This window comes from Acomys minous, assembly GCF_964271855.1.
Source record: "Acomys minous genome assembly, chromosome: 5".
Taxonomy (NCBI): Eukaryota; Metazoa; Chordata; class Mammalia; order Rodentia; family Muridae; genus Acomys; species Acomys minous.
Window position 1 is genome coordinate 110,657,690 of NC_140494.1, and position 26,412 is coordinate 110,684,101.

At 39.9% G+C, this 26,412-nt stretch overlaps 1 protein-coding gene across 3 annotated transcripts in view; it reads right to left on the bottom strand.

Annotated features, from left to right (window-relative positions):
• SIK2 (salt inducible kinase 2) overlaps positions 1 to 26,412 on the bottom strand; it is a gene marked incomplete at its 5' end in the record, with an annotated part of 102,821 nt that overhangs the window by 31,735 nt on the left and 44,674 nt on the right. For all 3 annotated transcript variants that reach the window (XM_084782057.1, XM_084782056.1, XM_084782055.1), the window contains one exon: positions 6,628 to 6,789. In XM_084782057.1, the coding sequence (XP_084638183.1) occupies positions 6,628 to 6,646 (19 nt within the window). The remainder of the gene's footprint in view (positions 1 to 6,627; positions 6,790 to 26,412) is intronic.

A 26,412-nucleotide genomic window follows, 5' to 3' on the forward strand; every position in this document is an offset into this window, starting at 1 on the left:
ATAGATGGTTGTGAGTCAACATGTGGTTGCTGGCAAGTGAACTTAGGACCTCTGGAAGAGCAGACAGTGCTCTTAACTGCTGAGCCATCTCTCTAGCCCCTCTAAGTCATTTTTAAAAGAAGAAAAAGTAAATAAGTAAACTCTATCTTTACTTTAAGCCAAGAAAAAGTAAATTTCTATGAGTCATAACTCAGGCAGTTCTTAATCTCTCACAGTATGTTATAATGTCTAATTTCTAATTTTGTGAAATTTCTTGGGCTGATGAGAGTGCTCTGTGGGTAAAGACAGCCTTATGACCATGCTCAGTTCCCAGGACCCATGCAGTGGACGCTGAGAACTGATTCTTGCAAGTTGTACTTTGACTTCCACACTTGCACACTCCCCCCGCCTCTCTCTCACACACAAATACCATGATTTTTTAAAAGTAAAAAAGTACCATATTTTCCAGCATATAACATAACCCTCCAACTTTAACTTTTCCAGTTAAAATATAGAGTTTGCAGCCCGAGTCTGCTGCACAGGATGTGTGTTGGAAGAGGGTATATGGTGAGTATATTCCAAACTCTATATTTTAACTGGAAAAGTTAAAGTTGGGGGTTGTCTTATACGCCAGAAAATACTGTAATTCTCTTGGTGAGAAGCAGATGATTTGAGGGTTAAATTTTAGCCTTTCTTAAATGAACATGAGCCAGGCTCTCCAGCCTGATGAAAGGGTACACATTTATAATGATCATGGTAGGAGTGAAGAAGACAGTAACAAGGAAACGAAATGGACAAATGAAAGGCAGGAGAGCGACGGGAGCCAGGCTCATTCACTGCACAGACTGAAACTGACTTCAACACGTATTTTGTTGCCTACCAGTGAGGCCAGTTGCCTCATTCACCTCCCAACACCAGTCACTGTTTGACAGGAGGGCAGGAGTAATCACCAAAGCTGCGGTGAAATGTTATCCTTAGATCAGTATGAACCATCTAGAACCATCTGTGTCCAATCAGGGAGTCCAAGAGCCAAGAAACAAATGATCATCCTTAGCCTTCATGGAGAAAGGGTGGGAAGGACAAAAATAAAGGCCCAAAGCACTCCTCCATAGTCCAGGCTTGATGAACTGAGCCTGCAAAGCAGGACTGACAGATGTAGCCATCATGCTTGCATATACAAGACTATTCCCCATTTTATGATACCAGTAGCAAGAGGATAATGGAAGAAGGTCAACAAATATTCTCAATAAATTCCCTTTTCATCTCCATCCTTTCTCATTTCTAGGGCACACAACTGAAACTGTATCCCCAGAAACTCTTTCTCAAGGTATTGTAGTAAGTAGAAAGCTGTAGAAGCAATGGCAAAGGTAATGAGCCACCAATCAAGTCAGAAGAGAAGTATTCCTTTTGAGCTGATACACAGGTCAGATCCATCTAGCTAATTCTGTATTACTACCTGCATTTAAGGGTTTCCTCAGAGGAAATGTTTTATCAGACAGACAATGCAAGCGATCCACTTTCCTTATTCCTTTACTATTTGTATTAATAAGGCTTTAGGGCCACTGAATTTTTTTTTTTTTTGTAATGTGCTGAAGGAGGTTAGTTGGCTATCAAAGTTTTACAGCTTCGTTTCAATGGAATCAATTATGCATTAAACACAAATAGCAGCCATCTTTTGAGTGTTTACATGGTGCCAAGAGATTTAACTAACAATTTATTTTACAAACAACTGAACAGGACCATGTTCCAGGCACAGCTTTAAGTACTCAGCAAATATTAATTCAGGTAACAGCCACTGTGTGGCATGAAGCTGGGCCATTCCCCATGTGCAGATAAGGAAACTGAGAACTGGACAATGTCTCCAAGGTCAGTAAGCAAGTAAGTGGCAATGCCAGGATTCCTTCCCAAGCGGCCTGCTTCTTATTTACTGCACTGTATTGCCTCATTAGTCTCTAAACACTGTCCCTGAAAACACAATAATTTCTAACTAAGAGAACAGGAGCTGTGACCTAGAGAAGTTAGTTAATCTACCCAAGGTAACAGATACAAATACAGAGCCTATATCTGTATTGCCTGTTCAGACTCAGCACTTCACATCAAGTCTTCTTTGATTTGTGTCAAAAAAAAAAAAAAAAGATTTGTTTTTATTATTTTTAAATATTGTACAAGTGTGCATGCATGTGTTGTGGTGCACACGGTGCCTGCAGAGTCCTGAAAAGAGTGCTGGGCCCCTTGGAGTTGGAGTTATAGATGCTTGTGAGTCGTCTGGCGTGGGTGCATCCCTGGAGGAGCATCATGAGCTCTTCACTGCTGAGCCATCTCTCCAGTTCTGAGTTACAGTTATTTTCTGAAAACTTCCTCCAAGTAGCTATATATCTGAATCATCAGGTACTTAGAAAAGCTTTCAAGATGTGAAAGTTGGAGAATAAAACTAAAGATAACTCACTTTAACGCATCAATAGTCATTATAAGCTAAATTAAGCTAAACTGTACCGCAAGTATGGAACCTCTTGAGAGCCCTGTTGCTCTGTCTCAGCCTTTTTCCTCAGAATGTCTCAAGCTCCTATTTCATGAAGAGTGGAGACCTCATGATTGAGACAACCTGAACACAGCTGCGGGTGAACCCATGGCTCTGCACTGTTGAGTTATTATTGCAGGAAACATAAGGTAAACATTAATTTCAGCGCCCTGCTTCTATATTTATGAAACTAATCATGATTTATACTTCTATTCCTGTCTTTTAAATATAGGCACATTTTAAATGAAAACTTGATTTTTCCTTTTAACTTCAACATACGTGGCTTCAAAAGTTCACTTTTAGCAAATTATAAGAATCTTAATAAACTGAGCAACAATTTTGTCCTGCTTGTTTCCCTCTTGCTTTCTTTACATGGAGTCTCATCTATCCTGTGCTAGATTTCTGTCAAAGTCAATTATTCCAAGATTATTGTTCTTTCTCTGTGTAGCCTTGGCTGTCCTGGGCTCACTTTGTAGACCAGGCAAGATGACTGTTCTTAAAGATAAGCAGAGCCATCAAAAGTTATAAGACCTGTGGTAAGGAGCCAACGTCTGGTGAGAGCTCATTTAAAAGACAAGCTTCTAACATGGCCGATACTTTCCAGCTCACCTAGCTCCTGCCAGTGATAGAGCAGTGCATCTCTCACCCCTCCTCAGAGAAGCTTCTTTTTTACAATGGAGAGTGAGCCATGGAGACTGCAGCTGGTGAACGTTCAGAGGGCGGGAGTGTTGTGGGGTGTCCAGCCCTAAAGCAGACAGCTACACCACGCTCTTCCCCTCAAGGCTCAAGGCTCAGCCCAGAAGGGCGGGATTGTAAGAGCTGCAGGTAGTAGGCCTCTGCAGTAGGACAGCAGTTGCTGGGCGTGACAGTGCTGTTCCACAGATGGACCCATGGAGGCTGGGACTGCCTTCACAAACCTGGACAACATCAAGCAGGCACGGGGGAGGAACTCATGAAGGTCCCCTCTTAGCTGGGCCTATTCACAGCTGACGCTGCTTGGGGAGACAGAGTCAGCTGTCTTCAGGGACCTAGCTCCTGAGAGGCCATCATATTCCAGCAGAGGCCTACAGCCATGCACATGGTATAGGCAGCTCTAGCGGGTTAAAAATCAAACTAAAGAAAACCCTACATGATGTTGGGGGGCAGGGATGGGGGGAATATGTTAAAAAAAAAAAAGAGGGGTCAGCCAGGTATGGTGGCACACACCTTTAATCCCAGCAGTTGGGAGGCAGAGGCAGGTGGATCGAGGGACAGCCTGGTCTACAGAGCAAGTTCCAGGACAGCCAGGACTACACAGAGAAACCCTTTCTCACCCCCCACCCCACACACAAAAAAAGAGAAAGAGGGGTGGGCTTAATCAAGATACATATATGAAATTCTCAAACAGTTAAAACCCCTATAAATACTCAAGAGATATTCTTTTAAAAGCCACAGCTATAGTTTATAACATGTGGACTCCTTTAGCCCCTGACCACTGGACCAGTCCAGGCTCCTCACCTTTCAGTTTTCACTGGCACTTGACAGAGCCCACTAGCTGAAGCTTGTAGCTACCCAAAAGTTCTCTGGAGTTTTCAGACTAATGGAACACAAAGTTTCCTTACTGATACCACTTGACACATAATGCTTGGAAAGCACAAAGGAGTGGCCAGAGATTGCATTTTGAATTGGAGAGCCACTGCTGATTACTTGTGTTGCCTTAACAAATTATTTACCCTACCTGCCTTTGGTTTTCTCATAAAAAAACAAAGAAACAAATAAAACCTGGTGATAGCTATGCAGCTTCTAAGTGTGTTGTGAAAGCGAAGGACTAAGAACCCAGCAAAGCACCTGAAAAAAGCAAGGCTTGATTCAGTATTGTCACTATACAAATCAACATTTTCCCTGGCTTCTATATAGTTAAAAAAGCCTTGAAGCGTCCATATTCAAAAGCAAAAATAAAAACAGCAAAACCCAACAAAATGCAAACCCAAATGCTATATAACATTAGGTACACTGCACTGACCTATCTATTAGGCAGAATTATAGTAAACACTGACAACACTTGGTATAACCTTGAGTAACAGTCTGTACTTAGGATGTTTTCTTTTGCGCTTCCAGTGATAAACACTTTGTAAATTTCAGGTCACAATTTTAACACCTTTCTCTGCCTAACAAGATTCCCAGGAGCCCCTTCCATAATAGAGAGAGTTATGGGTGAAGCTGGCACTGCTGGCTTAGAACCATAGTACTAGGAGTTAAAGAAGGGAGTGGGGCGAGGGCTTTCCTATAAAAGATAATTTTCAGGCAGTGGATGCTTTTAAGAAGTAAATGGGGAAAAAAATCCAGAAGTAAATTGAGAAAGTTGGCAAAAATAAGTAAAATGAATGAGACCAAACAGAAAGGCCAAAATAATGATGATAAAGTGTGTGTGTGTGTGTGTGTGTGTGTGTGTGTGTGTGTGTGTGTGTGTGTGTGTGTGTGTGTATCCCAGAAATGAAAGTAGACACCTAAAAGATATGGACTAACAACCCCCTATGGAAACACTGCTACCATGCATTGTATTTTCACAACAAACAGTTACAAATTAGTAGACACACACACACACACAAACCCTCTCAAACTAGTGCAGGTGGTTTCTCCTTAAACTTCCGACCTAACTAGTAAGCAGACGAATCTCATCTGGCTGTCTCTCTGTTGGTACAAGTCATCACAACTTGCAACTGTTCTAAACTTTTAATCTATGCCCGTATTTTCTAAATCTCCCTCTTCCTCACATCTTCAACTTCTCCTGCTGTTGCTCCATTTAGACACACATGCTCTCTTAGGGCTGTTTCACACACCAAGTCTGCTGCTCCCTTTGCCCATACTGAGCTATGCTCTTCACCATCCCAGTCTCCATCTGCCTGACTACAGCATCCTGCTTTTGCATTTTTGGTAAGTAGTTAACTCATTTCTCAAAACTAAGATCAAATACTTCCTAATGTGTGATGCTTCCTGGGCTCTTCAGGTTGACGATGTTCCCTCACTTATGCCTTACTGATGTTTCCTAACTTGTGCTGCACTTACACTGTTGCCACTTTTTTAGGTAGAATAGGGGAATTGAACTCAGGACCTTGCATATGCTAAGCAAATGCTCTATCACCAAACTATATATCCCCAGCTTTGTACATACCACTTTTCTGTATATTTACAACTTAAGGTGTAATTGACAAATAAAAAAAATGTGAAATTTTGATATACATATTTGCTGTGAAATAATTATACATATTACATATTTGGCATAGCATAATGTCTGGCACATATTTTACCATGGCATGAGTGATTTTTGACTATGTGAATTAAGAAATTCATAGTATCAGCTTTAATTCTAGCACTTGGGGGACAAAGGCAGGTAGGTCTCTCTGTGTGTTCAAGGACAGCCTGCTCTACACAGTGAATTCCAGGCCAGCCAGGGATACATAGTAAGGCACTATCTCAAAAGGCCAAGCTAAAAAGCAAGAAAGAAAGCAAGAAAGAAACTAACTCACATTATGAAATTTAAAATGTTTTTCAATTGAGCTAGACATGGTGGTACATCCTTATAATCTGAGAGCCTGGGAAGCAAAGGTAGGAGAACCATAGTGTGGCCCAGGTACATAGTGTGCTCAGGGACAGCCTAAGGTGTATGAGATCCAAAACCCATCTCAAAAAAGAAAAAACAAATCAAGAGAAAAACAATAATAACAAAAACCCAACACACACATACACAGAAGTGTTGTTGTGATGCCTTTGTGTGCTGTTCTCACTCTGCTTCCGTCACTTACTATGTCCTGTCTGCTTTCATCTGTATTAGCACCATCGGCATTCTGAGAGGAACCAGGTAGAAGAGCACCAGGACCAGCACTTCTGGCCCTCTCCAGCCTCCCAACCAGTCTCACATTTTGACAAACAACTTATTCTACAGAACCTCCCAAGAAATCTGGATGCAGTTCAAACTCCCAAGTGCAGTCCGGTCACTGTATACATTAATCATTTTTTTCTTCATCATTACACTCAGTACTAAGAGGTGAGGACACTTTGCTAAAGCTTGACCCTGCCTGCAAGGCTCTTTGCACACACTCTGCACAACAGCTCTCATCAGACTATTTCTGAAGCACTTGAGTCCCAGCTACCTGCTATTTTGATATTCATGTTGTTATCCAGCAAGAGATTTTCAGCCTTCAGGTCACGGTGCACAATTTTCCGGCCATGGCAATAATCAACAGCAGACAGAATTTGCCAGAATTTTCTCCTGGCTTCAGATTCATTTAACCGGCCATGATTAGCAAGATAATCTGTAAAAGAAGAGAACATTTAGAATTATTCACAAAAATAAAATAAACTCAATATTAGCAAGCAAGAAGATTTTTGACTCATTTTTTAAAATGAAAAATGAACGTTCAACACAATAAACATATTTTCCAAGTTTCTTGCCTTTGGAGAAGTAACTCTGACTATACTTCACAGATTCTACATATATTCCAAGATCCCAATATCAGGTAACAGCAAGAAGTAGCACAATATTCACATCATATCTCAAAGTAAGTTTCATTTTATTTTTGCCTGTGTACTCTCTTCTAATTTGCTGAAAATATATAGTTTCTTCACAACATATTTAAATACATAAAACTCTGGCAAGTCAAAGTACATGAATGAATTCTCTGATATAACAGAGAAGGGACATCAAAAGCAATACTTAGAAACACCTAGAAATAGCTTCAATAATTCAAACCCTGGTGTGTTGAAAGAGAGAAGGCTGATTTACCCAAGAGCAGACAAACTTGTTTTCTAAACCACAGCTATGACAAATGATTATAAACCATTTTGCAGGATGCGTTTGCTATCTTTGTACAGTGTTACAATCTTTATTAAAGCAGTTTGACTGAAAATTAATTCTACACTAACTATGTCTATAACTTAAATAAAATTAAATGCTACAACTTGAAGAGCTGAAAGCCTTCTGAAATCTTTTTAGGGAGAACCAACATTAATCTTGGAAAAATTTTATTTCAGTAATTTCCTTAAGTAAAGAATTATATTAGTGACTGTCTTAGGATCACTATTTCTTGATGAAATACTATGACCAAAAGTATCTTGGGGAAGAAAGGATTGATTTGGCTTATATATCCTAAATCAGAATACACTGAGGGACCAAAGCAGGAACTCAATTAAGGCAGAAGCTTGGAGGCAGGAGTTGACACAGAGGCCATGGAGGAGTGCTGATTACTGGCTTACTCCTCAAAGCTTTCTCAGCCTGCTTTCTTATAGCATCCAGGACCACCAGCCCAGCGTGGAACCATACACAGTGGGCTGGGCCCTCCCATATCACTAATTAGGAAAATGCCCTACAATTGCATCTACATCAGGTCTTATGATGGCAATTTCTCAATGAGGTTCTTTCCTCCCCCACCCCCAGATGACTATAATTTATGTCACACTGACATAAAGCGAGCCAACGGAGTGATAATATTCAGCCATCTTCACACAATTCTCTGTCCTCATCTCATCTTTTTGTTTGCTTTTGAAATTCATACCTTTGGCCTATTATCTTCCAAATACTATGATTATTTCTTTTCAAAATTTATATGACTTTACAGCTTATAAAGTATGATGATACCAAGGTATTTCATATCCTATAAACCTCTATGATAACTTTTTGTATTTCCTATATTATGGGTAGCAAGCTGAAGATAAAAAGAATTTGGCAAAACTGGGCATGGTGGCACACACCTTTAACCCCAGTATTCAGGAAGCAGAGGCAAGCAGATTACTGTGAGTTCGAGGCCAGCCTGGTCTACAAAGTGAGTCCAGGACAGCCAAGGCTACACAGAGAAACCCTGTCTCAAAGAACAAACAAACAAACAAAAAAGGAAAAACAAAACAAAATGAATTTAGCAATTTAGTTGAATTTGTGTAACTTGTAAGTGAATTAGTTGATCTGGGACCATGACCTGGGACTGGATTATTTTTATCATCTCTTATAGACTCTTATAGAAGCTTACAGCTCTAGAGGGTCAGTCCATGATCATCACGGCAGAAAGTATGGTAGCATGCAGGCAGGCATGGTGTTGGAGCAGCAGCTCAGAGCTCACACATCTGAAGCACAAACTCATGGAAGAAAGAGGGAAACTGGGCCTGGTGTAGCCTTCTGAAATCTGAACCCCACCCCCGGTGACATAACTCCTCCAATAAGTCTACACTTCCTAGTCCTTCCTACAGAGTCCACTAATGTGTAACCAAATTATATTCAAATCTATGAGCCTGTGAGGGTATTCTCACTCAAACCACTGCAAACCCTTATCATACATCATATTCTGAAACACTGTGATTCTCATGTATACGTATATACATACAGCCATAATGGTAACACATTTGAAAATATACATACAGCTAAGCGTTCTGAGAACAGAAATCCAGCTTTTCTCTACTGTAATCTCCACAACACAGCACCATACACAACAGCATAAACTTTAAAAGCCTATTAAAATCTTATTATGGTGGTATTTTTACAATGTTGTAAGAAAAAAAATTATAGTAACTATACCTACAACTCTTTTACATACGCTGTAGGCCTTAGATGTAAATGGTATTTTTAATCTAGTCTACATTTGCTAGTATGAAAAACAGAAACAGTAGGCTCACAATACTTCCCTTTGCCTTTAGAGCCTAGACAACAGTCATCTACAATTTTGGAAAAAAAAAAAAAGGATCATTCAGGAACAAGGAGAATTTCTGGTAAAGATAATGACCTCAAACTCTTAAATCCACCCGCCTCTGCCTCCTGAGTGCTGGGGTTAAAGGTGTGTGCCACCACTGCTCAGGCTTTGCTGACTTTTTAAAAAAGTAATTTTCCTAAAAGACCTTGGTTCTTAATATTAACATAAAGTACTTATTCTATAATAAACATCAAATAATCTCAAAAGATCTGTACTAATACTACTACCAACAATAATACTACTGCAATTTATATGCTAACATTTCTGTGAAGTTCTTTTTATCATAACACTGTCCCATAATATGGACACTATTATGCTTTTTTCCTAGTTTTTAGTTTTCTTTTACTCCATTTGTTTTTCTCAATTTGAAAATGAAGTTAAAGCTATATTATACAAAAATGTCATGATTTCTTTTATTGTTTAAAAAGCCTATGAAGGCTGGGGAGCAGCTCAGAAATAACTGTTATGCTTTAAAAGTCCTTGAAAGGTGTGGGGATGTACTTCAGGGGCAGAGCCTATACGACAACAGGCACTAGGCTTTAACCCTTGCACTCCCTAAAATTAGTTACTTGAAAAGCTTGCACAGAACACTTCTAAGGAGAGAATAACAGCAGTGTATGTTTTCAAGCATTAGGAATGGCTTCTGCCCAGTTTCACTTTGAATAAAACCCCTGGTACTAAGTGTGAGGCCAACATTAAAACTAGATAACATGATATAATCTGGGGTCTTCCATCCTGGTTCCCTGCCCCTGTCTACAGGTAGCTTTTTGGTTTCTTTTGGTGTTTTATTTAAAAAAAAAAAAAAAGAAAGAAAGAAAAGAAAAAGAAAAAGAAAAAAAGCCCGTAAGTTTCTTTTGTTTTCATCTTTGTTTTTCCAAGACAGGGTTTCTTTGTGTAGCCTCGGGTGTCCTGAACTTGCTTTGTAGACCAGGCTGACCTTGAACTCAGAGATCCACCTGCCTCTGCCGAAGTGCTGGGATTAAAGGGGAGCCACCACATTCCACTTTTTATACAAGAACATTTACTTTCACTTTAAACTTCACAGGAATCTCCCTTTCCTTTTAGTTTCTTGCAGACATTCCCATATTTAATATAACTGTGACAGAAACTGAGGGCTCAGGCATGGCATGGCGGCATTTAATTCTGACCACAGCTCTTGAAAGTGGGGTCAAAAGGATCAGGGCATAAGTTCAAGGCCAGGCGTGGCTACAGAAGACCCTGTCTCAACCCCAACACTACCTTAAAAATGAGAGGAAAGGGATGTGCGGGAGCCAGGCCGCCAGTGTTTAAAAATCTGTTACAGTTGCAGACCATGTGATCCTGAGAAAAACTCAATCTCTGTAATTCTCCATTTGCTAATCCAGAAATGGGAATCATAAGAGATTTCTTACAAGGTTATATAAAGATTAAAAAAAAACGCTTCAATTTAAATAGAGAAATCCTTGGTATAGATTCTGACACATAAAAGTCCTCAAGAGAGGTCTCACTGCAGGGCGGACTTACTGCTGCTGCTGCACTACCAGGCGGTCCCTGGCTGCCTTCCTTTCCTAACTTCCTTTTCTACCCATCTGCCCCTTGTGATGTGGTTTCTAGGCTTCACACCTCACTGAAGTTGCTTTAAAGCCAAGGGCAACTCCCTCAGGCTAAAGCCATAGAGACCTTTCAGTTATGCTTAACACTTAGCTGGTCTCCAACAAAAACATCTCTTCCTATTGGTTGTGTATTTTCTTGGTCATCTATTTCTCTCACTAACTTGCTCTTACTCCTTTGTGAATTAAAAGAAGCTACCACATTCTAGTCTGGGCTTTCACCTCTCTTTTCTTTTTTTTAAGACAATGTGTTCAAGGTTCATCTCAGTCTAGTACATTATTTTGAATTTTTAAAAAAGATTTATTTTTATTTTATGTGTGTGTGCCCATGGAGACCAGAAGAGGGTGTTAGATCCTCTGGAACTGAAATTATGACTGTGAGCTGCCCTGTATGTGCTAGGACACCAAACCCAGGTCCTCTGCAAAAGCAGCGAGTACTCTTAACTGCTGAGCCATCTCTCTAGCCACAAAGCCTTTCTGTTTTTTTTTTTTAAAGATTTATCTTTATTATTTTTATTTATATGAGTATGTATATGTAGGCCACATATGTGCCTGCTGTGACAGAGGGCACTGAATCTTCTGGAGCTGGCTGCAGTTACCACGGTGAACCACCCTGGTTACTAGGACCTGAACTCAGGTCCTCTGGAAGACAGCAAGCACGCTGAGCAGCTGAGCCATTGCTGTAGCCTCTGCCTTTCTTTTTCTATACATAGCCTTCCCTCCCAGAACTAATTACCACTATTGTGTGGATCACCTTTGGTCTGCATTATCCTTAATTGGACAATGTTAATTAATTTTCTCCTTAATTGCTCGCCTCACGGGTGCCTCTTAGTCACTGGCCTGGGACCTTCTGCTCATAGATCCTATGGAAGCTAATGAAAATCATACACATATGAATACACACATAAATTTTGTATATAATTTCAAGGGAGTGTCTATAATTTCTTAGGCTTAGTACAAGTTTAAAAACTCTGCCGTGGGGGATTTTGTTCACCACCTAGGATTTTAATATTTCCAGGTTTATCAACTATGATTTTTCAGCATTTACTTGGTTGAATATCCATTAGCCAGGGTCTGACTATACAGGTAGACCAGGCTGGCTCTGACTAACTCATAGTGGTCCTTTTATCTCAGGCTCCAGACTGCGCCATGTGCTAAGCTCACATTTTCCTCCCACAGCAATGTTAAAGACTGAGCCTTTCCTTTTTCCTTCCTTCATGTGCTACACTACCATGTTTTAGGCACTATAACACTTCACATCCATTCAGCCTTAAAAATTCTAGTCATTTATTGCCAATCCCTAAACTAAGTATAGCTAAAGATCTAGTAAGTTCAAGTTATATAGGGTCAAGTTTATGTAATATAACTGATTTCTTATTCTGCTCTGATAAATCTAAAATTCAGCACATATGGTACATAATAAATTCTAGTTAAATACATGCTTTCAACACTACTATCATCACTATGCAGTGACATCTTTTCTTTCTCCCCAGGAGATAGAGACAACTTTCCCAGACGCTTTCTAAAGAAGTGGGAAAATCGAGCCAGCTGAGTTCCCTTAAGATACAGAATGTTAAAATCATGACATGATTACTGGTAAGCTCATATCCTTGAGTTAGAAACTATCAGTACTCTTTAGAGTTAGAGCTGATTGGTAACCTAGAGATTAATAACACTTGAAATGAAATATTTAATGTTAAGTTAAAAGATTAATTATAATTTCACTTTTTACATTAATACAGCGTCTCATTAAGTTACCCATGCTGAAGAGGCCCTCCTGCTAGTGGGCTGAAAACACCCAGAGCTGCCCACCACCATGTAGCCCACCCACCGTAGTGCCACTATAATGTACAAGTATGTGGTGAAAAGATGGGAGAGAAAGGGAAGCGGAATGGTTTGAGCACCATGAAGAGAGGTGGGCTGGAGCCTCGAGGGTGGCGAGGACAGCCTGATGTGAGTAGCCTGTGCTGCCACCCGAGGCCATGGTGAAGGTCTAGCCAGTGCCGCTCTGAAGACCATGTCTAGGTCCATGGCCCTACAGCATGCCATACAGCAGCAGGGGTCTGTGTTGATGCCCGTGGCTCATGTTATCACCAAAGTCCATGCTGACATCTGTAGTCTGGGCTACTGCCTGGGACCATGTTGAGTCCAAGGGCAGCACAGGAGAGCTGGTGGGCTGACTAAGTCAGCTACTAACCAGGCCCAGGTCCAGGGTTGTGAGTTGGCCCACCCCAACACCTACCTCATCTATGAACTGCTGGAGTGAGTGAAGGGGCCGGTCCTGCAGACCCAAAGCTGCAGGATCTCTATGACACAGGGCAACAACAGAATAGCCAAGAGGAGTCCTGATGAGAATCCAGTATTGATAGTGTAGCAGACGCCAGAGGCCTTGAACCAGACCAATGACTCATTGCAATGAACATTTGGAAGTAAAGGTGTGTGGGGAAAGGGTGAACCGTGTGATACTGTTACTGCTAATTACCTTCTGCTACACTCATAGATCAATGCTTTTGCTCAGCCATCATGGGAGAAGCTTCCTCGTGCAGCAGATGGGAACAAATAGAGACCCAGAGCCAGACCATGTGTGGAGAGCATGAGATCTTGAAACAGTCCTAAATGGATGTCTCCATCGATTCCCTCCCCTCACGGCTCAGGGAACCCCACAGAAGAGAAGGTAGAAAGACTCCAAGAGCCAGAGGGGAATGAAGGGCACCGGAAGAAAGAAGGCCTTCTAGCCACATCTGGGCTGGCCACAGTATGCACAGGGCTGGCACAGGTTTCCAGGGGTCAGAGATCTGAAAGGAGAAGTGGACATCCTCCCTATCGTTAACCCAGAAACTATCTCCAACTGATAGGTACTTACAAATGAAAAATGAGTTATCTCTAAAACAAACCACTTTCAAGGGAAGGCCCTATGCCCAGCAGTAAGTAGCCAACACAAAATCAACTCCACAGCATCTCTCGAGATTCTTTTTCTTATAGTGTTGTGTTAGAGCATTTTTTCTTCCTTTCTTTCTTTCCTTTCTTTTCTTTTAACCTTACAGGTCCTCTGCATATGTATTATGGCTTCTGTTCTTGTGTTTATATGGGATTCCTGTGTGTGTCTAAATCTATGTGTTTCTTGTGCTTTTTCTTTGCCTCTTTTTCTTTTTCTTTAATTTTTCCTATTCTGATTTATTTTTGCTTTATCTTATTGTACTTTATTTTAATATTATTCCTTAGATGCCTGCTTATTTTCTAAGGAGAGATAGAAAGGGGGTAGATCCAGATGTGAGGGGAGTTGGAGGAACTGGGTAGAGAACAGGAAGAGTGAACTCTAATCAGAATATATTGTATGAAATAAAAGCTATTTTCAATAAAAAAATAATTCAGATAATTAACTTCTGGTAAGAAGTTGTTGACCCGCAAATGTGCAAAGATTTCCTATTTCTAGCTACTCAATCTGCAGAGGAATAAAGCTTCCAGACACGGCTGCAATAAACTGCACAGCTTCAACAAGGCAATCAAAACTGGCTCATTTGTGTTTTTCAAGAAAATTTAAAGACCCATAATTTTCTCTTTTAAAACGGATTTATTTTATTTATAATTGTGTGCTATGTTTATGTGTGTCTGTGTACGCTTGAGTGCAGGTGCCCATGGAGTCCAGCAGGCACCGGGTCCCTGAGCTGGAGTGGCAGGTGTGGCAGCTGCCTGATATGGGTATGGGGACCAAACTCAAGTCTCCTTGGCAAGGGCAGCAAGTTAAAAGAACTGAGCCATCTCCTTCTTGATTTCAATTCCCATAACTAGATCTTATATTTTTTCTAACAGTCATTTCCTTTAATTAGCACTTGATTATATAAAGTAAAATCCCCTGTTATTATTAAATTGGGACTGCAGTCTATCAGCTTAGCTTAAACTGGTTCTTACCAATTTTTGATAAAATATAAGGAAGGATGGTCTATTAAGTAAAACCCCCCAAAAACCACTTAACATATTTGATGTACTACATGATGTGACTTCTAATAGAAGATAAATTAGGTGTCAGACCTGTATTAAACTAGAATAGTCCACGTCATCTTAATCTTAGATATTGATTTATAAGATCAAATTACATTCAGCTTTCAACACTGAGACATGTGTGAATATAAAAGTATAGATTATAATTCTCACTTTATTCTGTGTGTTTTTATAAGCACAAAATCATTTCAAATTATGTGTTTGACAAAAATTAAGGAAATTGTTAGCTGTGGTATAGTCTGGCAATTTGTGTTCAATTTCCCTTCATTAGGCTGTTCACATCTGTTACTTTTCATTCAGTTCTTCTAGTTTGTTCTATAAAGCTATGGAAGTAAACTGTGTTCTTCTAAGAAGTAAATTAGTTTTAGTTACATACTTTTTTGTTTGTTATTTGAGGCACGGTCTCATTATGTAGCCTTTGCCTAGCCTAGAACTCACTATGAAGACCAGGCTGGCTTCGAACTCATGAAGACCTGCCTTCCTCCGTCTCTTGAGTGCTGGCATACATCTAGTTATACATCCTTGAACTTCCATGTTCAAGTGTTCAACAACAACTAAAAGCAGATACTCAATTTAAAAAATTATGTGTAACCCTTACACAGAAACCAAGAAGGTAATTAACACAACAATAATAGATATTAAATATAAGTTCAAATATTTTAAAAAACAAAACACAGGAGTAAAACTTCTTTGACTTTTTTCAAGTAAGGAAATCCCCAAATTAATAGAAAAAGTTCTAGGGTCAGCCATACCTTAGTTTGAACCTTGGCTCTATGTCCCATGCTTTATGACAGTGGCATTTTTTTTCCCCAGACAGGGTTTCTCTGTGTAGCCTTGGCTGTCCTAGACTCACTTTGTAAATCAGGCTGGCCTTGAACTCACAGTCATCCACCTGCCTCTGCCTCCCTGAGTGCTGGGATTACAGGTAGGTGCTACCATGCCTGGCTGACAGTAGCAAATTATTTAGTCCATGCGTTACATAGTAATGTAATAAACTCTAGGTTAAACTGTTCTGTACATAAATTTAGAACTCATTGAACGAGTTTTTTCCCCCCTCTTCCAAGACAGGGTCTCTCTGTGTAGCCTTGGCTGTCCCGGACTCAGTTTGTAGACCAGGCTGGCCTCGAACTCACAGCAATCCACCTACCTCTGCCTCACCAGTGCTGGGATTAAAGGTGTGTGCCACCACGCCCAGCACAAACAAGTTTTTATTCCACATCTATCCTATCGGTTTTGGCTATGTACAGCACTTTCTTTATTTTGTTACAAGACTTTAGTAGTTACCACACAAAATTTAAATTTCCAATTTTGAATTTTCAATTGTAAATGAAGGCTTGTACAGATAAACATGTACAAAGAACATAACAATGGCTCAGTTTCCAACTACATGGCACAGATTTTTAAAATATATATACTTACATTACTTTAACTATGAATCAAAATAAAATCATGAATGTAAGCATGAGCTGCATAGCAGCACAGTGTAAAGACTATTAAGGACTCTTAGTTGTGTGGTCCACGAGTCAATCTCAAAACAGAATGCTTTCTCCCTCACTGTGGTGGTCTGAATAGGTGTGGCCCCACAGACTCTTGTGTTTGAATGCTTGTTCCATAGGGAGGGGCACTACTAGGAGATGTGGCCTTGTTGGAGTGGGTGTGGCCTTGTTGGAGGAAATGTCACTGTGGGGGAGGGGCTTTGAGATCTCCTTTGCTTAAGCTATACCCGGTGTGGTTCACAATTATAATAAATTAAAAAATTATATATTAAAAAAAGAAGTTAGTATTCCAGCTGGAGAGAGAAGCATGTCAGATAGCAGACACATGAGACCTAAGGATAACCAAAAATTATAAGGGAGTGGCACATGATGTATCTAAGCCTAAAAAAGAACTCTGTATTTTACAACATTGGAAGACTGGGAGGGATTAAAGTAGGTGTGAGACCTTACATGATTTACATTTTACAAACTATAAAAATAATTTGAAACTTCTTTTTAAAAAATAAGCCGCATAGCTGCAAACATGAAAAAAAAAGTGTAAGCAGCCACACAGGACTTGATAGATGATGTGGAGCCACAGGGAAATTCAGTAACCAATGCACACAGATTTACACTTCATACAAGAAAAGAAAGCTAAATATTAAAAACCTCAACCAGCACTTCAAGACAATTCCAGAGGAGCTGTCATTAAGCAATGCTGGCTTATAGACAAGGTGAGATAATGTCTGAAATACCATAAACTCTCCATATAATTTGAGAGGAATAGCTGGGTATGCTTACTGACTTTATGCAGTAAAGTTTCATTATTTCAAAACTGTCTCTTAGGCAGTGAGTTTTTTTTAAAGGTAACAATAGTGTGGAAAAGTGCCATAATTCATATTTGATAATGATGTCATCTTAATTATATTCACCACTCTAGACAAATCTCCAGACAGGCATTTTTGTCCCATTTATTTTTGTCATTTCTATAGGACTTCAAAGTTTGTTATAAATTATTTCTGAGTAATGAATTTGACTGGACTGACAAATGAGTCATTCTAATTGTATTGATGTAGTGTGCTATTTACTCAACTTATGGTAGTGCTACAATAATATTTATAAATGCAATCTGGTTACACTTCTAACATATCTTTACACAGATAAATATGTTTAGATAGCTATTTTGATATGTAATTATTTCTTAAAAAGGGAAGAAATGTATGCTAAATATTAGAGTTTTTCAAATCACATAATTTTCAAGAATTAGGATTCAAATGTCAAGCCAGGAGACTAAGACACTTCTAACTAGCTGGGAAACACAGAACCCTCATCAGCTGATTCTGTCAAACGCAGGCAGCTTGTGACACTGAACTCATCTGCTCACTTTCTCCCCAGTAGACCAGGTGCTGTACTTCCCTTCCCATTGGTCCTGGTCATAAGGAATGCCTGTGATTTGACTTACTCTGTTCCTATCATCTATCACAAGAGAGTATGAATGAATAAAAGGTGTGGCACACATTGAACTCAGTTTACAGCCTGAAATAGAATCTCTGTATTAAGATATAGATAAATAGTTGCTGATGTAAATCACTCCATTTGGGGGTTGGTTTTTATATAACATCACAGAATTGTGACTAGTATGGTACACATTAGAAAGAAAGGACATTCACTTAACAAAAATCACTTAAGTTCTACAATAAAAGCGGTTGAGCACGTTTTTCCTAAAGTTTATAATCGTAATGCTGTGCCCCTTAACTTTTATACATACTACTGTATTAGTTTTATACAACTTAATGACATCTTTAGATATCAAAACTAACTGGCTTTAAAAAACATCATGCTGAGAAGTGTTCATGTAGATGGTGGTATAATTACTACAACCATTATATGAAGATACAGAAAACCTTAATCCTGCTTCCTCTTAGAACACAGTCACTTAAACACTCTTCTCAAGCTATTTTACCATCTACTTCCTATTTATTTCCGGGTCCAGTGGTGGGAAGGAGCACAACTTTTAGGTAGACTCTGAAGAATAAAGTGTGTTTCAATTTCATAAGGAAGACAAGACACAAAGGGATTACTTATGGCTAACATCCAAGCCAGCTAAGTAATTAAATGGACATCTCTAAAACACCATCAATCAATTTAAAACACACAGGGCTATGTTCTCAGCTCTTGGACAAACTGTATTTTGGAAGCCTCAGTTTCTCAGCAAATCTAACCAGCATAACCTCTAAGTTTACCTTTAATTCAATATTAATATTTTGATGGATCTTAGCTTTGTGAAGAAAAGAGCCATGGCCTGCAAATTCCTTGGCACGTTTCTATCTCACCCAGTCCCTCTAGTTTCTAGTCCAACTCCCCCAGGGTACTTATTTAGTACTGGGAAACATCAGATGTATTGTTGGGGCAGCTTTCTAAAATCACTTTGCATTAAGCAGTGGGGCTACGAGGACAGGATCCTGGGCAGAAAAGACCCATTGCTAGAAGCTGGAAGAAAACAGATCAAAGAGGCTCACAGGAAGGACAAAAGATAAAATGGCTCCAGTGTGGGCAAAGCCAAGGGATCTAACACAGAAAGGGAGCCTGGGCTTTCACCCAGGGTAGCATCAGAAACTAAGATCTGGCATCTCATGAAGCTACTGTGAGTGTGCAAAGGGAAAGAAACACAACCAAATGAAAAGAACCCTGTAGTCATTCAACAAATGTCCCCTTTTTACGGCAAAGAGGAATTGATCATGCTTCTGCAACCTGCTTGCCCTATACCTTGGTGATGGCAATTCTGACTATGGGGAAGTGGTATGATCTTAAACAAGGTTTCCTTTTTCAGCCTTTAAAATATTCATGTTTTGCAAAAGGACATGACTTCATAGAATTGAACTTTCAATTTGACTTCTGCATTAAATGATGTCTCTAGGTGGTTTAAATGGTTAGTTTGTACCACAATGTAGAAAGAGAAGAACAGATTTCAAATTGTCACTTGGAGGAAAGTCAAATATACCATTACCTGTAGTGCTGAAACAAAGTTTGAGACAGGCCAACTACAACAGTTTGTTTGTTATCTTTGTCACTAATCTTGAGTGTGTCTCACTCTTTGTCCCTAGCTCTGGGTCCTACACCTTGTTGCTTACGCAGCAGTTCCCAGAGTTTGGGACTTGTATTTCTAGCCATTCTTTTCTGTCCTCCTTTGTTCTTCTTCTATTAGAAGCAACAGTAGAATTTGCTTTGTATGTTTTGTAGACAGCTGTACTTTTTTTCTGAATTAGTAGTTGTAACAGCAAGTGAATAAATTTGAATTAAAAAAAAAAAGAGAGAGACATGGAAAATCCCAGCCACTGAGGAATGGGATGGCCCTTGAGATTGGTGCGGCTTTTTGTTTCCGTGAGAGCCCAGCTTTAGGTGTGTGTCACCTGACCCCGGCAGCTAAGCCCTTTCTCTGCAGTTCTTTTCTTTTTTATTCTTTCTTGAGAATTTATATATAATATATTTTGATCGTACTTTTTCTTCTCCTCCAATTCCTCATAGATCCTCCCCCACTTCTCTATCCACCTAATTTCATGTTCTTTCTCCTTAAAAAAAAAAAAAAGCAAACTAAACCAAATATAAGGAAAATGCAACAAACAAACCCCACAGAATCCAGTTTGTTTTGGCAGCTACCCCCAAGCATAGGCTCCTTTCATACTTTTTTCTTCCTCTTTTAGAGGAAAATAATTTCATGGTAAATCCATTTTATTTTTCTAAGAATTTGTTATCTAATTAGTTTAATGATGTAATCATTATGAAATATAAGTTGTAAAATTATTCTTTCATAATTGACTGTACATGTAAAAACCTGATACTCTAAGACTTAGTAAAATTATAGGTATGTCTTATGTATAATTAATTTTTGGTAGAGTTGAACTAACTAGTTCAGCTAGGCTAACGCCTCGTGGAAATCCAAGCTTGCTCTGTTTGAAATTTAAAGTCCATCATGCACTGCTACTACTGACAGCTGAAATGGAATACCTAAGGCACTATTTAAATATTTGTGGACCATTATGTTTCTGTATAAATAAAGATGTCTATTAGCCAAACCAGCTGGAAGAAGTCAGCAAGATATGCCAATGTCTTTGGATTTGATCTGTTGAAATCTACGGGATTAGGGACTGGTGCCAGTATGGATTTATTATTCATAGTGAGTTTCTAGCTTTACTTTTCCCGAGTAAAATGCAATCATGCAGATGCCTACAAAGATGAGATTCAGAGTACTTTAAATTACTATAATTCAGTTATAGTTTGTGTTGTGAATGGAATAAAGGTTTATCAAATGTAGGCACTCCCATGGCATACATCGTGTGTGTGTATGTGTGTGTGTGTGGGGGGGGAATTTTGAATTTTATATGGGAGACCAAATGAAAAGGTTTGTTACCCTGCTGATTAGCGTCATCTGTCAGCTGTCTATTTACCACGCCCTACGCTGGAACAGACCTTCTGGTCATCTCCACCAAGCCTGCATCCTTCCTGTTCTTTCTGACATAGCCATACATTACTTTATTCCTAAAATTAATCACTAGACTTTTCTCTCTCAATCCAACACATCAGCAAGTCCAATCAATTTTAACTTTGACATCTCACCATTATTAATTTAATTCCATCAGTTCCTCTCTGATACAGGCCATCATTTCATTGCCCAAATTATTCAGATAATTTCTCAGCTAGTGTCCCTACTTTTGTTGCCTCTGATCTCCCATTCTTGATAGAACAGCCACAGTGACCTTGTTAGTCTTTGGCTTATGCTCTGTAACTAGCTTAACATCCTGAACACAGCAGATGCAACACACATGCATCAGCTAGCCTGAAATTTCGTTATGAAAATAACTTGATATTTATTATTTCTTTTTTTTAATCTAATGTACTTTATATGTATGCCACAAGATCTACTACTGGTACGGAACTATGGCCTTTCCCAGTGATCTTAAACAACAGTACATGGAAATGTGCTCAACAAGTGTTTTTTTTCATAGCTTTAATATGTAATTAACACAACTGTCTACTGTTCTATTGCTGTGATCAAATGCAACTCTTATAAAACAAAGTATTTAGTTGTTGCTTGCTTACAGTTTCAGAGGGTTAATCTGTTATAATCATCATGTAGAGAGCATGCCAGCATGTATACAGGCACTGGGGCAGTGGATGAGTGCATCCCGATCCACAGACAGACAGAGGGACTGGGCTGCGGTGGACTTCTGAAGCCTCACAATCTACCCCCAGTGACACACTTTCTCCTAGCCAGACCTCCTAATCCTTCTAATCCTCTCAAACAGTTTCACTCCCTGGTGACTAAGCACTCAAATATAGAAGTTTATGAAGGCCTTTGTTATTCAAGCCACCACACATAACAGACAGGTTACCTACGTGTGATGATTAATCGTGATTGTCAACATGGGTAGAATTTATAGTCACCATGAAAATGAATCTCTAGGCAAGTCTGTCGGGAACTATTTAGATTCAGTTAATTGAAGTGGGAGCCTACCCTAAATGTAGGCAGCACCATCCCATGGACTGAGGCTCAAGAGTGAATAAAAAGGAGAAAGTGAGTGTGCACAACAGTTCATCACTCTCAGCTTCCCAACAGCAGACAGAAGGTTACCAGCTGCCTCAAGCACCCAGGAGAAACAAGCTTGACCACTATGCCATCCATCATCAAGTTTCTTCTGACTACCGAGTAAGCCATGAAGAAGATAGAGGAGAACAACATACTAGTGTCAAGGCTAATAAGCACTAGATCAAACAGGCTATGAAGAAACTCTCTGACATTAATGTGGCCAAAGTCAACACCCTGATCAGGCCTGACAGCGAGGAGAAGGCGTGTGTGCGGCTGCCTCCTGGTTATGATGCTCTGGATGTTCTGACGAGACTGGGATCATCTCAACTGAGTCCGGCTGGCTAATTCTAAATAGACACTTTTTTCACCATAAAACAAACAGTTTTAAAATTATATTTTTATTTACTTATTCTGTGTTATATACATGGCATGCTGCATGTGGAGGTCATAGGATGACTTTTTATAATCTTTTATTTTTTAAATATACCAATTTACCAAAATACAAGGGCTGATTTAAATTAGTGTCCCTTTTAAGGTCACAAAGATCACGAACAAACAAGTACCAAACTCTAGAGAGGGTTGTGGGGATGTATGAAACAAACTCCTACCCCTTCTGCCAGATCAGTTTCCCAGAGACCCTGTGGCAATTAACATAGCTTTGGACTTATTCCAAAAGATGAGCTGAAATCTTGAGTGGACCCCCTTGAAGATCTTCATATGGTCCAGTGCTAGTACATTTAGGAGATAACTTGAGAAAACATAACTAGGTTTGCTTCAGCATTACATAGGAGCCTTTACCCTGTGATTCATGCCAGGAAGGCAACTGCAGCCATAGATGAAACCAGGCTGTTTGGAACTCTCCAAGGTTCTGACTCGCAATGGTGGTCTAGCATCAAAGGGAGCAGCAAGTGTAAAACTAAAGTTCACGGCGGCAAACAGAACAGAGGCTCAGTGGTCCCTGGCCATGTCTAAATCTTAGCTCTCATGACTCACATCCAGGTATAGGCCGTCCCTGCTTTATACTTGCCTCATGGGCTCAGGTATAATACCAAATCCTGTCAAATTCTTTAGATATCTGAATCTATTCCTTTTTTTTACTCAAACTGTTTCTCACATGCACTATTTTAGAATTAGAGTGCAATACATTTTAGGAGAGAGCTTAACTTCAATTTGATTGACATAGCAGAGTGCTGTATCTAGGAAAAATTAAAATTATAAATTCATAGCCCTATTTCTTCCTTTCTAGAAAGTGCTCTGAAGGACTCAGCTGAGAAAAGTGGGAAAAGGAAGAGTGATGTGATCAGCAGTAACACGCCTTCCTTTCTTACTTGCCCATCTGAGTCCAAGCAGCTGGGCTTTTTTGAACAAAGAATTAAGAGGCAGCCCAGCTCGCTAGTCCATGTCTAACAAGGTGTGCGTGTGCAGTGAGGATGGGGTGGAAGGTGGAATCATGTATTAAAGAAATGTCAGAATAAAAAAAAAATGTCAGAATCAACTCAAAAGAACTCTTGGCTTTACAGTACTCTTCCATAGTTCAATCTGATCAATATCAGTTCATGGTGCACCAATACTTTCCTATGAGGAGACTTAGCCAAAAATGTTAATTTTTCCTAATAAATTTTACAAATCTTTCAAAAATACTTTCCCAGGGGGGAAAAAAAGGAAAGGGCAAAGAAATGGAACTAGCTAGGCACTAAACTGATTAGGAGTTTTTGCACAAAGTAGATGGAGGAAGAGTAAAAGGCACTGCATGGTGCTTTCCTGAGGAAACGAGCCTTGGTCCTGGCCTAGTTTTCCTCTACTTTCTCCCTGGGGGTTCATACAATACTTGCAGCAAAGGCTCCACAACTGTAATGCCTGGTTTAAATGAAATTCAGTGTTGTCACCACTTAGCCATATGTGGGCAAGCTGCTTTCTTGAGCTATGTATGTATGGTCTCCACTGTAAACTACAGATAACCATTTCAAAAGGTTTTATGGAGGATTAAGTTACTAGGATTATACCTTCACAATTCATCCTGAAGCTGACTGCTTACTAGCCCCTGTACCACCATTTCCTGAGTGCAGGGCACTGATACTTTATGCTTGGACCTTAACAATAGCCCTAGGCTTACAGTTCTCAACCTATGGGTTGCAACCCATTGGGCATTGAAAAACCCATTCACAGGGGTGGCTTAAGGCAATCAGAAAACAGATATTTACATTACAATTCATAACGGCAGCAAAATTATGACGTACAGTGAAAACAATTTTGTGGGTGGGAGTCACCACAACATGAGGAATTGTGTTAAAGGGTCACAGCTGTAGGAAGGTTGAGAAGCACTGCCGTCTCTCTGACTCTGTTCCAGCCTGTTCTCCAAACACACATCAGAGTGATTACTGAAAACTAAGTGTTACACATGTCATTCCTTGGATCAAATTCTTCACTGGCTTCCAGTTGCACTCAGTACAAAAATTCCAAGTCCCTATCATGGTCTGTTAGACCCTCCAGCATCTAATCACTGCTCATCCCCAGTCTCCCTCTCTATCTGTTCGGCCGCTCCTATTCCGCCCCAGTCATCCTGGCTTCCTACCTCTTGCTGCTTGCTCTCTGTGCTTACAGGCTCCTTCCTTAGTGGTTCAAGTCTGTGTAAATCCATTCCTCAGGAAGACTTTGCTCTAAGCACCATTCTGTAGACCCTACTCTTTTCTTGCTTAATTCTTCTGCTAGCATTCTTCATCACTTGCCGTGTTTGTTTGTTTTCCTTGCTCTGTCCATCTACTTATCTACATAAACTTCAAAGATAATGATTTTGAGTGACTAGGTTTAGCCCCCTCCCTGGATTCCTTAGGTCTAGAACAGTACTTGACATACAGTAAAAGCTCAATAAATATTTTTTGAATTAGTTAACAAGTAGTATTTGCTGTTTTGTGCCCATGTTCTTTATACCATATCATTCCAGCTGCTTCCCGTTCTTCCCTTTGCTGGTCCTTCCTACATGCTACTAGGTCCCAGAGACTGGCACACTGCTTATCCAAGCAAGTCCTGAGTGTCCTTGGAAGGTCTTAATAGATGCACATGATCTGAGAGATTAAGGCAGTTGGGAAAACACATATTTTACTATTACTAGGGATTTTTCAGTCTTTAGTTTACCAATATACAGTATGGTTCTCTACTTGTCATAATAGAATCCTTTTTGCAAGGACCAGGTCAAGGGCTGGCTGGATGTGGAACACACCATAGGAAATACTAGGTCACAGAAGTATTTGTCATTTTCAAACTGACCATAAGCTGGGAGTGGTGGCACATACCTTAAATCTTAGCACTGGGAAGACATAGGCAGGTAGATCTCCCAATTCTAGACAAGCTTGCCCTACACAGAGTTTTAGCCCAGTCAGTGCTAATAGTGAGACCCTGTCTCCAAATAAATAGATAAATAATTTATTTCAGATAATAATTTCTTACTTATTCATTCTGGAAAAAAGTAATCATCAAACCCAGTGTGCTACAAGCCCAAAATCCTAGTACTCATGAGGCAAAAGCAGAATTATATATAAGTTTCAGTGCAGTCAGGGTGACATATATGAGATCCTATTTCAAAAAACAAAAAACAAAAACAAAACAACAAAAAAAGGAATAATGAAAGTAAAAACAAAACAAGAAAGAAAGTAACCACTGGGGTTATGGATGAACCCTAAAGACTTTGGTGTCCTTAATGCGTCCTCTAGTCCTGTGGCTCCTCCTCCTCCTCAACACGGTTTACTAAGATACCAATGGATTGGGTTTGGGAATGGATTTGCCTAGCACGAGCAGCACCAGGGCTTAATCCCAGGACCACCAACTACCCCTGCTGACCTTCCTGACATAAGAAAAAACCATCAGGCCCAAATTATAAATATACTATTATAGATCTTTGAAAAGAGTTTCTAACCCACTTTAAAATTTCTTTTGTAGTTTTTCCTTCGTAGTTCCTTTTGTTTGTCTTACGAAAGGGCCTCTTTATGCAGCCCTGGAATTTGGTATGTAGATGAGGATGGCCTGGAACCTACAGAGATCCACCTGCCTCTGACTCTGCCTCCTGAGTGCTGGGGGTAAAGGCATAAAGAACGCAGAAGAGAAGCTGGAAATGATGGCACACGCCTTTAAAACCAGCCTTTGGGAAGCAGAGGCAGGCAGATCTAGGTAGGTTTGAGGCCAGCCTGGTCTACATAGTGAGCTCTAGGCCACTCAGGGCCACACAGTGAGTCTCTGTCTCAAAAGAAAAAAAAAAAAAAAAAAAAAAAAAGGAGAAGAGGCACACTTTAGAGGACTTACATACCCTTCTGAGAGGCTTCCCTCACAGTTCAAAGCAGTCTTACTTTATGACACATATAAATTACATTCAGAAGCTATTATAGCACTTCTGAAAAAAAAAAACCAACTTCTGGCCAGTTCTACCACAGTTTGAGTGACCCTTTGCTCTGAGCCTCTTTAGGAGGTGGCACATCTTGGTGGGAGCACAAGGAAGAGGAAGCTGCCCACCTTGTGGCAGTTGGAAATGAAAGAAAAATAGGAAGAGGCTGGACACCCCTTTTCT